Source organism: Phaseolus vulgaris, chromosome 6 (genome assembly GCF_051622355.1).
Source record: "Phaseolus vulgaris cultivar YP4 chromosome 6, ASM5162235v1, whole genome shotgun sequence".
Taxonomy (NCBI): Eukaryota; Viridiplantae; Streptophyta; class Magnoliopsida; order Fabales; family Fabaceae; genus Phaseolus; species Phaseolus vulgaris.
The window spans coordinates 16,877,158-16,889,558 of record NC_143503.1 but is presented as its reverse complement, the minus strand read 5'-3'; the positions used below and the strand labels follow the sequence as shown (position 1 = coordinate 16,889,558).

The window sequence follows — 12,401 nt, the reverse complement described above, 5'->3', positions numbered from 1 at the left end:
AAAATTTAAAATTAGTCTTTAGAAGACTAATATATACTAATTTAGAATATAAAATAGTTAGTAACTAATGGTTAAATACTAATTTAAAAATTGTTTTATAAATTTTTATTATTAATAGAATCTATTTTAAATAATAATAATTTTACAATTTATAAGATAATCTTTAATTTAATCAGTATAATAACTAATTATTTTGGTATCTAAAATTAGTTTTTAATTAATAACTTTATTATAGTGTTGACTTACTTAACCTTCATCACCAAACATAAATATTTATTTATTTATTTTATTATTCTTATTTATTAAATAAGCACACAACTAATATTTATATTTTGTAAGATATGATTAGGATTTGTTTGAGGTTATATTCTTTTGAAAGTATTCACATCTCTTACTTTGGTTGGTTAGCTACTATGTACCAACTTATTAATCTTTACCTCAAATGTGATTTTATATGTAAGTGAAAACATCCAAAATACTTTATTTAATTTAATTAATCACACAATTAATCCACACAAAATGTATAAATTAATAAATAAATAAAAAGTTGTAGACTAATAATAATAATAATTGCAAAGAGTTGATACCTCCTTTGATAATATTTATTTGTTTTACATGCATCAAACTTAACCATTGAAGTGTGAATGTATGGTATGAGCAGTTGAATAAGTTCAAGCTTTTATGCACTTATCAATAGGGAATGAAAGTTTAATCTTGCAAGCTGCTGGGAGTTGTGTCAATTTCTCAGGTTTAAACGACAAATTAGGCATAGTGGCAACCAGACAAGTACAAAGTTTTTGAATAGCTGCAGGATTGTTGGCTTTTCCAAACACCTGAGCAGCTCCAGCACAACACCTTGGACTTGGAATCCCAAAGTCTGGATTAACCAAATAAGGCACACATGGTGAAAATACTGGATTATACTCATCACAGCTAGCAGGCATTTGACCTTCACTAAATCTTGTTATGGCCAAACTATAAACCATAACAAACATCACCAAAGCCAAAACCTTCATCTTTTCTCTTTATTCTCTATGCTTCTCTGCTTTCACTCTTATCAACTTATCTCTTCATCATTCTTACCATCCCATTCCTTATATACACACTTAATAATATGCATCTTTTATAACTCATCAATATTTTTTTATTTCCCTTTCCATCTTAACGTATAACTACTTTAGTCAACCTATTTGGTCAAGGGTTGCTTTTAAATATTAATTCAAATATATGTTAATTCATTTCTACTCTTATTTATTATTTAACATAATATATTTTTAAATCTTAAAATTAACTGAAAGTAATGCAAATCACAATACATTCCAATGTAATTTTACACTTAGTATGCGTTAACGTTGAAATTGGTCTAATCAGGTTTTACATGCTATCAACGTAATACTAGCTTAGTCAAATGTTGAAAATATATTAATCATTAAAAAATATTTTTTAAGATATTTTGTTGTTGTTATAAATAATAATGAATTTTGTGATGAGAAATTGAAGTTTGGGATGATTACCAATGTCATTTTATAACAAAATTATTATAAGTTGTCTTAAAAACATCGTCATAAAAGTTATTATAAAAGTAAATTAGCGATGAATATTTTTTATGCCATTAGTTAGTTACTAATGCATGTGTTATACAAGTTTTAACAAAATGTATTAAGTAAAATCATTGACAACCTTTAATAGCAGCAAGAATGAGCATAACAACAAAAAATTACAAAAAGATGTTGCTTAAATATAATTTTTGTTTTCGTCGATCCAAAAGGTTTTTGGTGCATCAGCTAAGCTAAGGATATGATATTTTAAGTATGTTTAATCGTCACATATAGTCAAAAAAAATTTTATCAGCAATGAATTAATGAATTAAAGGAACACTTTAGGGATGTCCCAACCGGTATACAAATTTTTTTTTATCAGCAATGAATTAATATGATAAGAGAGACACTTAAGGGATGTCCCGACCCTTATACAAAAACCTCTCCTAACTTAAGCAATCAGCATAGCAACAGAGTTAAAAGATAAAGTAGTTATCACAATAAAGCTTAAGGTACTTAGGAGCCCCATAATAGACTTGAAATGCATGTATACCAGAAAAAACCAAGCTCCTCCCTTCCCTTTACATCAGTCTGTTACCATCTACAACATAGAGATATGATGAGAAGTGCACCTGCTAGACATCTTCTAATCCTAGAGACACAAACCCTCCAGTCACAAAGGGTGATCTCGCCCACCATGATTCCTCATAGCTAGAACCAAAACGAGTCCTAGAGCGTACTGCAGAATGCTCACAAGTGAGGCATCACAACTTAGGATTTGAACCCAGAACCAAATGGAAAGTATCAACTTAACCACTGGGGCAAATGATCCTTCTTGAAATATAAGGATTGTAGTTTCGTCTTATTTTCTTACAAACAAGAAAAGACCTCTAGCTAAACTTGTAATTTATACACTATTGAAACTCAGAATAGGGGAACGAATATTTTGACAATTTTAGAGAGTGTTTCTATGCTAGGGTTTTTCCCTGTATCTTGCGATCTTATCAAGAATCCACCAATTCTTGTGGCGATCATCCTTAGGCTTATCAAACTTTGTTTGTGGCGCCTTCCTTTATCTAGGTTTCTATTGTTACTGTTTTGAATTTATTCCGTTCCGTAACCCTAAATTCCCAATTTTATTGTCATTTCTATTTGGATTCATATCAGTTGGTATTCAAGGCAAAGGTTTGAGTCATAATATAATTGTGCATCTTGTATTTTTTTTTTCCCTCATTACTGTTCACGGATACTGTTCACGACACTATTCACGGTAATGTTAAGCAGAAACAGAAAAAAAAAAGAAATAGAAAAAAGAAAAAAAAAAGAAAAAAAAAAGGAAGAACAAGAGGAAAACAGAAAAAAAAATAGTTCTTATTCAGTTCATACTTGGTGTTTGTTAAAAGTTCTAAAAGTGTTATGTCTACATATTTTATTTTCTCTATATATTGTTTTTGCTTGCTGTTTTTTAATTGTCTTGCTTGTTTGTTGATAGTGAAATTGTTCTTCACTATTTTGTTCTTTACTATTATTTTTAATTGATTTTGATTGCTACTTTTGAAATTGATTCTGGATTATTGATTGCTTGATTCTTGTAAGAACCTTAAGTAGAGAAAGAGTGGTAAAAGGCAGTGTGATCATTAGAAAAAAAAAGCCTTATTGTGTGAAACATGAGTGTTGAGTGTAAACACGAGTGTTGAGTGTAAACACGTGAGAAAGTGGTGTGAGGCCCAAACTTATTGTTATTTGTAATCTGTTTACTTGAGCATGGCAAGGGAACCGTCAGATAGTGGACTGTCTCAACTACAGATGTAAGCCTTAATACAACACTTGGAAAGGATAATGAAACAACAAAGTGATGGACTCCATGAGAGGTTGGATCAAATGGAGTAAGCACAACAAGTAAATCCAGAAAATAAAGGGGGAGATAGGAGGAGGAGAAGAGAAAATGATGGAGAACAAAGAACTCTGAGAATTGATGGAATAAAATTAAATATTCCCACATTCAATGGGAAAAGTGATCCTGATGCTTACTTGAAGTGGGAAATTAAAGTAGAGCATGTGTTTGCTTGCAATGAGTACAATGCGGAGCAGAAGATGAAGTTGGCAGCAGCTGAATTTTCAGCTTATGCTTTAGCTTGGTGGAATAAATACCAAAGGGACAGAACTAGATATGAAGAACCCATGGTAGAATCTTGGACAGAAATGAAAAGGATTATGAGGAAGAGATATATTCCAGCAAGCTACAATAAGGATTTGCAACTCAAACTTCAAATAATGACTCAAGGGAATATTTTGATAATTTTAGAGAGTGTTTCTCTGTTAGGGTTTTTCCCTGCATCTTGCGATCTTATCAAGAATCCACCAATTCTTGTGGCGATCATCCTTAGGCTTATCAAACTTTGTTTGTGGCGCCTTCCTTTATCCAGGTTTCTATTGTTACTGTTTTGAATTTATTCCGTTCCGTAACCCTAAATTTCCAATTTTATTGTCATTTCTATTTGGATTCATATCAACTATCCCCTTAGTGACCTTCATCAAAAGAAACACCACCACTCCAACTCCCTACTCCATTAGACCGACCTTACGATTTCATAGTCCAAGAGTCCTGACCACCCATATAATAGTTGTTGGCTCGACAAATGCTGCCAAGCAACTAACAGAAGAAAGGGAGTGAAGGCCACCTCTTCCTTGAGCCACCTAGCTCTATACAGCCTTGTCGTAAAATAGTTATATTAGCCCTCACCTTCTTCCTCCTCTATTGCAAATTAAAACTTCTGATCCCCCTTACTTATAAATCTTGATGCAAGACATTGGATTCAAGATCCAATCCATGAATGAGTAGTTAAAGTTGTGTACCTTATTCTTCATCCACAACCACAATTTAAGTTGAGCTTTTTGGAACACCTCTTATGCGTCTACTACTCCTTGTTTGAACACAATCGAGTTCATGTGCTCCCATATGCACCTTACAATAGTTGCCCATATACCTTTCCAAACCATGTTTTGTTTATTGTTGGCCTGGGCCAAGAAAAAACTCTCAAAGTGGTTCTTCAAGTCATTGTGTTGGACAACCAAGATACCAATCCACCTATAACATAGAGCCCACACGCGCAGAGCCACATCGCATGCCATATAGAGTTGTTCACATGATTCGGTTTTGTCTTGGCATAAGACACATAAGGTAGATTCCAGCGCCACCCCTCTCCTACAGATGACACTCCAAATTAAGCATTCATCCAATGCAGGCAAACTAAGTGACAAACCACTTAAATCCATAATTACAGAGCTTTTAGGGAGTTACCTCTTCCTTTACTACCCCAAAACTGGTTCAAAAAAGGAAAACCAGCAACCATAGACCATAAAATGACAACTAGTTCCCATCACCCTAATAACCCTATACAAAACCGTTATCATTCCGCACCACCACAACACCTTCTTTTGAGAGCACGACCCTTCCAGCATCTCCTTTTGTATACAAGATCACATCTGACAGAGATACTGATATGATTCCAATAGCACAATATGAATGATTCTTGACATTCTTAGGAATCAACTTGAGTTGGAGATAGCTTAGGCACTTTAAATAGAATTGGATCAAGGTTCTATAATCAAGAACTCACCAAAACTTGCACCAAACACCAAACTCACATGGAAGACCCATTTCTTGCCAATTGAACCGATTAAAAGATGTAAAAATGCAAATGAACCGATTAAAATGCATAACAAATGAAATGAACTGATTAAAATGCTTCAAAACTGAAAGGCACCCAACAAATCCAAGGAGAAAGAAGATGAACCGATTGAAACATGAAAATAAGCAAGAACACCGAATAGAAAGCAAGAAAGGAACCTAAGACATGTTTAGGAATTCAAATAGGCACGGAAATGGAATGAGAAGATGGAGAAGAAAGAGGACTTATGTGGTTGTAGTTCTTGGTTGATGAACACGCCACTTGAAGTGTGAATGCTCCAAGATAAGTGTGCAATGCCGCCACTTGAGAGAACCTAGGCTCTCAAGATGAGACTAGGAAGAGGATAAGACAAGTTCTCACTACACTCAATCACCAATTTGGGAGAGTTTTGATACTACAAATTCCAAATCTGCATTATGAAGGACCTAAGCCCTCCTTTTATAGGAGCAAGGGCTGGTCATGAAGCTTACAAAACAAGCTAACCAAAAGTCCCTTGCATGCTACTCACTTCTAGCACCTAAAGTGAAGCATGAAGAGTCACCTTCTAGAAAATTCTAAACTAATGCCTAAAGATGCTTTTACAAAAGAGGTATCTAAGGTTTCCCTCTAAGCACCTTTCCTAAAAACTATGTATTTAAACATTCTATATTATTTACAAATTTATAAAAGAAACTATAAAGAGAGATATTTAAATGAAGCCTATTCTTGAAAGCTTGTAGACTTCTTTGGCTTTATGGCTTGATCCTCTCTTTATTTTATGTCTTCTTTTTAATTTTGAAAAGACTAGAAGGAAGAACTTCAAATGTGTAGGTGAATGACCTCTCCCTTCATTAATAAAAGCCTCCTTTATTTGATTCTCATCATACTCCTCGAGTTGGAGAGAATTCGTCCACGAATTCTGAATCCCTGCATATAACAAAGTCAGTTTAGTTTTACAATTAAAAGTGGAAGAAAAAGCCAAACATGACTTAGCTTTTGTAAACAATGGGATTTCAGAAAAGGAGGTTCTATAAATCGACCAAGTTGGAAAAATTTGTTTGGGAATGATGATATCTTTTGGAAAAAGGCCTCTTAAATGGTGAAAACCATGAGGAGGTATGAAATCATCCCTAACACTTTTTAACCAAGATGGTGTTGAAATAGAAACCTTGGGTAATGAAAAAGATAAGGAAGGAAAACACCTTGGAGGTGAAAGGATAAGACTCATGTCAACTTGGCTTTCTTTGTCTTTTTCATTTTTACGTGAGGGAGGTGGGTGAGGTAGGTCTTGTTTTACCTTGTTTGTCATTAAGGTTTTTTGTGGACAATGAAGAGCTATGTGCCCAAAACCTAAACATTTAAAACATTTTATATTGGAAGTTTTGGTAGGTGACTTAGGAGTAGCAGAATTTGTAGTAGAAACTTGTTTTGTAGACGTGGTTTTCAAAAGATATAATTCCATCTTGATGGCTATGCGAAGCACTTGCTTCAAAGAAGAGTACTCATTTAATTCTATAAATTCTCTAATATCTCTTCTTAAACCACGGACAAACCATTTTATCTTTGACTTTTCATTAGCATGCATATTCATTTTAGTCAAAGTGGTTTCAAAATCTTTAAAGTATTCATCTACATCCTATGTCCTTGAGGAAGCCTTTGGAACTTCAACAAGTGTTCCTTCCTAGAATGAGGAACAAACCTCGCGCGCATATACTCTTTCAAAGTATTCCAAGAAACCATGGGAGGTTTCTTGCGATACATAATGTCCATTACAATTGTACGCCACCATTCTTTGGCATAATTACTAAATTCTAAGGTGGCTAGCTTATATTTGTGCTCATCAAGGATCTTATGGGTCTCAAATATTTGTTCACACTTAGCCTCCCAATCTAAATATACATTAGGATCACTAGAGCCATTGAAACAAGGAAGTTGGACCGAAGGTAGCCTAGCCTTTGCATTTCGGTAGTAGCCATCTTCACGTTTATCTTCACGAGCATGAGATGGTCTAAATCCATGAAAGTTGGGTTGAGGTCTCCTTCTTCTATGTTCACGTCCATGATCATTGGAAGAGCCTCTTGATGAAGGTCTATGATGATGATGCTCTCCATGAATAGAATGAGAGGACCTAGCTTGCTTCATTTCAAGTCTTTGTAATCTTTCCTCCAACTTTCTTATAGCTTCATCATTGAGATTAATGGTTCGTTTTGCCTTTTTTAATTCATCAAGAGCAGCAGCTTTGCTAGAAGAATGCTGTTTGGAAGAACCACTGCTGTAATATGAAGCCATGTATAAAAGAAAACAGCAAACAACAAAACAGCAAACAAAGTTAAGAAAACAAAGTTAGCAAAAAGTAATTTGGTAGCAAACTGCCGAAGTGAATTTGGCTTGACAAGAAGTCACTCTCAAAGAAATAATGTCCCTGCACCAATCTGATCTTGAGGTCTTGGAATCCTCAAATGAAAGATGTCAAAGCAAGGCACACCAATCTCAAAGCCAACCACAACAAAACCAATGAAGCAATAAAGACAAACAAGAAAAGGTATAAGCAATGAAAGGCTATAACAAAAGGAAAACTAGATGTATGACAAACTCAAAGATTAATGAATAAAAGACAAGCAAGAAAATAAGGAACTCAATGAAGAAGTAGGCACACAAAAGAAAACCTAAAGAAAAGCACTAGAGTAGATGAAGAAAACAAAAACAAGCTACTGGAAAATATTTTTTATGCAAACTGTGCTTGATGTTCACTGATTTAACTGGAATGATATAGAGCGAACTGGATTATGAAATTTAAACCACAGAAACTTCAAGATGTTAACTCAATAATGGCACTGGAATTACTTAAAAACAGTAAGCCAATTAATTGAGATAAATTTTTCAAAATCGCTGCCAGATTACCGTATTTTTTTCGGCAGAATTGTACACTTTTTGTATTTTATTTATCATTTTTTGTGTACTTTGAATTTTTGAGTACTTCTTGTTTCTATGCTTTTATAACACTTTGAAGAACACAAATCCAGAATTTCAGAATTTTCCAATGAGTAAATCAATTGCAATAAGGAAAAACAGTAAGCACGTTTTCAGAAAACAGAGGAATCCTAACAGGAATGAAAAACATAATTAAGAACTAGCAAAGACATAATGGAAAATGATGTATAGGAACTTGTATAGGTCTAAAATACAAGTATGAACTCAATTCTAAAACAGAAAATGCACAAAGGATCAAGATACAAATGCAGAAAACTGTATTACACCAAAGCAAGAAACAAAAAATGCAATAAAAGTACTACAAGAAGTGATGACATTCTTGGAATCAACTTGAGTTGGAGATAGCTTAGGCACTTTAAATAGAATTGGATCAAGGTTCTATAATCAAGAACTCACCAAAACTTGCACCAAACACCAAACTCACATGGAAGACCCATTTCTTGCCAATTGAACCGATTAAAAGATGTAAAAATGCAAATGAACCGATTAAAATGCATAACAAATGAAATGAACTGATTAAAATGCTTCAAAACTGAAAGGCACCCAACAAATCCAAGGAGAAAGAAGATGAACCGATTGAAACATGAAAATAAGCAAGAACACCGAATAGAAAGCAAGAAAGGAACCTAAGACATGTTTAGGAATTCAAATAGGCACGTAAATGGAATGAGAAGATGGAGAAGAAAGAGGACTTATGTGGTTGTAGTTCTTGGTTGATGAACACGCCACTTGAAGTGTGAATGCTCCAAGATAAGTGTGCAATGCCGCCACTTGAGAGAACCAAGGCACTCAAGATGAGACTAGGAAGAGGAGAAGACAAGTTCTCACTACACTCAATCACCAATTTGGGAGAGTTTTGATACTACAAATTCCAAATCTGCATTATGAAGGACCTAAGCCCTCCTTTTATAGGAGCAAGGGCTGGTCATGAAGCTTACAAAACAAGCTAACCAAAAGTCCCTTGCATGCTACTCACTTCTAGCACCTAAAGTGAAGCATGAAGAGTCACCTTCTAGAAAATTCTAAACTAATGCCTAAAGATGCTTTTACAAAAGAGGTATCTAAGGTTTCCCTCTAAGCACCGTTCCTAAAAACTATGTATTTAAACATTCTATATTATTTACAAATTTATAAAAGAAACTATAAAGAGAGATATTTAAATGAAGCCTATTCTTGAAAGCTTGTAGACTTCTTTGGCTTTATGGCTTGATCCTCTCTTTATTTTATGTCTTCTTTTTAATTTTGAAAAGACTAGAAGGAAGAACTTCAAATGTGTGTGTGAATGACCTCTCCCTTCATTAATAAAAGCCTCCTTTATTTGATTCTCATCAGATACATACATACTTCTTCTTTCCTTGATAAAGAAATGAATTCTAGGATTCATATACACATACATACGATGCTCCCAACAAACACTCAAGACCTGATCACAGATTTTGCTCTAGCACCTAAAACCCCTCTGATTCTACTTAGCTTCTGCTTAAATTATTCCATACCAGAACATTTCACAACAAGAAAATATACCACCTTATCCACATCTTATTTTGCATGCCTTCAAAGTGTTTCTGCAGTACCTCATAGATGGTTTAGCTAGCAGCGCAACAACCCCTGACCACACCTTTTCCACCCTTTACCAGCACATCAAAACTTACCTCTGCATATAGGGAAAACATCCAGTGTACCTGTTATGCATACTCAAACTCACCTCTGGACCTTTGAGTCAGTTTATAATTCTACTGGTGCAACAATTTTATCCCCGAATAAGATTGCTCAATGCTTCGTTGCCAACAACCTATATACACCAACAAACCCTTCCACTTCTACAGGTTCTCTTGTATGCACCAGCCAACATCCAATTACTTATAGCTGTTGAATCAAGTGTGATCAAAAGCTTTGAAGAATCCAAATCCTAGCGTTTGATGGAAGGCTGAGTTGCTTGAAGTTGCTGTTGTGTTTTAGAGTAGGATCTAGGGTAGTTTATCTTTGTAATCCACTCTTTGTTGAATCTAAAACTTAAGTGTTTTCAAATCTTTTAAGTTTAAAGTGTTTTTCAAACTAAGTGAAAAACAACCTGTTGTTTTGTCGAAACAACCGATTGTTTTATACTTAGGTGTTTTTAAAAAGATTGAAAACTGTTTTGGTTGGTTGACTTCCTGTCAAACCAAAACTCACCGAGCATGTGAAATCATTGGTTAGTATCATTCTTCCTTTCCTTCCTTTCGAAGCATGAAGTTTCGTTAAAAAACAATCTCAACAAGTAATAATAATAATTTAATAATAATATGATAATATTACAATTATTAATATTAAATTAATGATAATAACCATAGTAATAATAAAAATTATAATAAAAAAATAATAATTGTAATATAATCACTAAGTTTATCTAGTGTGGTGGTTAAAGAATTTTTATTTATTTATAGAATTTCTTACAGCATAATTTAATTATAATAAGGATTTAATAATAATAATCATGAAAAAAAATGAAATTATAGTGTTTATAGATAAAAATCTATAAAACATTTTGTAGATAATTTGTGATTATCTATGAATTTTTTGCGGTAAATAAATACAATTTATTTAGTATACAGATCCAAAATAAATAAATAGTTTACAGCTTCCATGATTTTCTACAGTCTTCTATTTAGAATTTTTGCTATGATTTTGTAAAAATTGCCAACTAATGATATTGGTCTAAAGTCCTCTAATCTAACAGGGTTAGTAATTTTGGGGATAATTGTGATGAAAGAGGCAGTACATCCTTTTGGTCATCTCCCTCATTTGTGAAAGCAGCATGTAGCTTCATATAACTCTATATTTATAATCTCTCAAAATTCTTTAAAAAAGCTAAAATTAAAACCATCTGGACTTGATTTTTATATTAAGTTATCTTTCGTATGGAGACTTCAATTATGTTATGTTTTGAATTTGAAATTAAATGTGTGTTGGATATGTTAAATTATACATGTTTTAAAAAAGGCATTCATTTAAATGCATGAATAGACATTTTGATGGATGTACGATTACCTACGAATGTACCCATGAAATACAGTTGGTGGGTAATGTGTGTGTATATTTTACCTACGGACTACTGTTTGTGGGTATTACCTACGTTTTGTTGTTATCCATAGGTTCATATTTCGTAGGTAAATTACATACGTCAACATAACATACGATTTTTTTTACATGAAAAATCCGTCGATAATACTGATTTACCTACGAATTTTTGCTGTTACATACGGATTTGGTCCGTAGGTAAATCTGTTTTGTTTAGTGATTTTAGTATTTTTTCAAAACTTTGGATTTAAGTGTTTTTTTATCGATTAGTTCATACTTTTAATTCATTAAAATAGTGTTACACAAAATTTCAAATTTATCATAATTATTACATAGATATCCAGATTTAAATATATTATTACTCTCCACATTTTTGTTCATAATTATTCCTCTTATTATTACTTCGCACTAATTTAAAAATGATTTTATGAATTTTTATTAATAATAAAATCTATTTTAAATAATAATAATTTTATAACTTATAAGATGATCTTTAATTTAATTAATATAATAATTAATTATTTTGATATCTAAAATTAGTTTTATTTAATAATTTTATTGTAGTGTTAACTTATTTAACCTTCACCACCAAACATAAATATTTATTTATTTTATTATTCTTATTTATCTTTTACAAGATATTATTAGTTTTATTAAATAGCCACACAACTAATATTTATCCCCACCCGTTTACAGAAAAAAAAAACATGATACCCATGCAGACTACAACGGGTATCACTTCCCTTTCTAAAACGGTCTACTCAGAACAAACGACAAACAACCTCCTGCCTTTGGAAACATGCAAGATTTGATTATGATTTGTTTGAGGTTATATGTTTTTTAATTTTTAAGTATTCTCATCTCTTACTTTTGTTGGTTAGCTACTATGTACCAACTTATTAATCTTTACCTCAAATATGATTTTATATGTAAGTGAAAACATACAAAATACTTTATTTAATTTAATTAATCCCACAATTAATCCACACAAAATGCATAAATAAATAAATAAATAAAAAGTTGTAGACTAATAATAATAGTAATTGCAAAGAGTTGATACCTCCTTTGATAATATTTATTTGTTTTACATGCATCAAACTTAACCATTGAAGTGTGAATGTATGGTATGAGCAGTTGAATAAGT

At 32.7% G+C, this 12,401-nt stretch overlaps 1 protein-coding gene across 1 annotated transcript; it reads right to left on the bottom strand.

Moving 5' to 3' along the window:
• Nucleotides 1–671: 671 nt before the first annotated feature.
• Nucleotides 672–1,016, bottom strand: LOC150027217 (non-specific lipid-transfer protein AP10-like). The gene has a single exon (XM_090303874.1). The coding sequence runs from the start codon at nucleotides 1,014–1,016 to the stop codon at nucleotides 672–674; it is 345 nt and encodes a 114-aa protein (XP_090160000.1).
• Nucleotides 1,017–12,401: the final 11,385 nt, after the last annotated feature.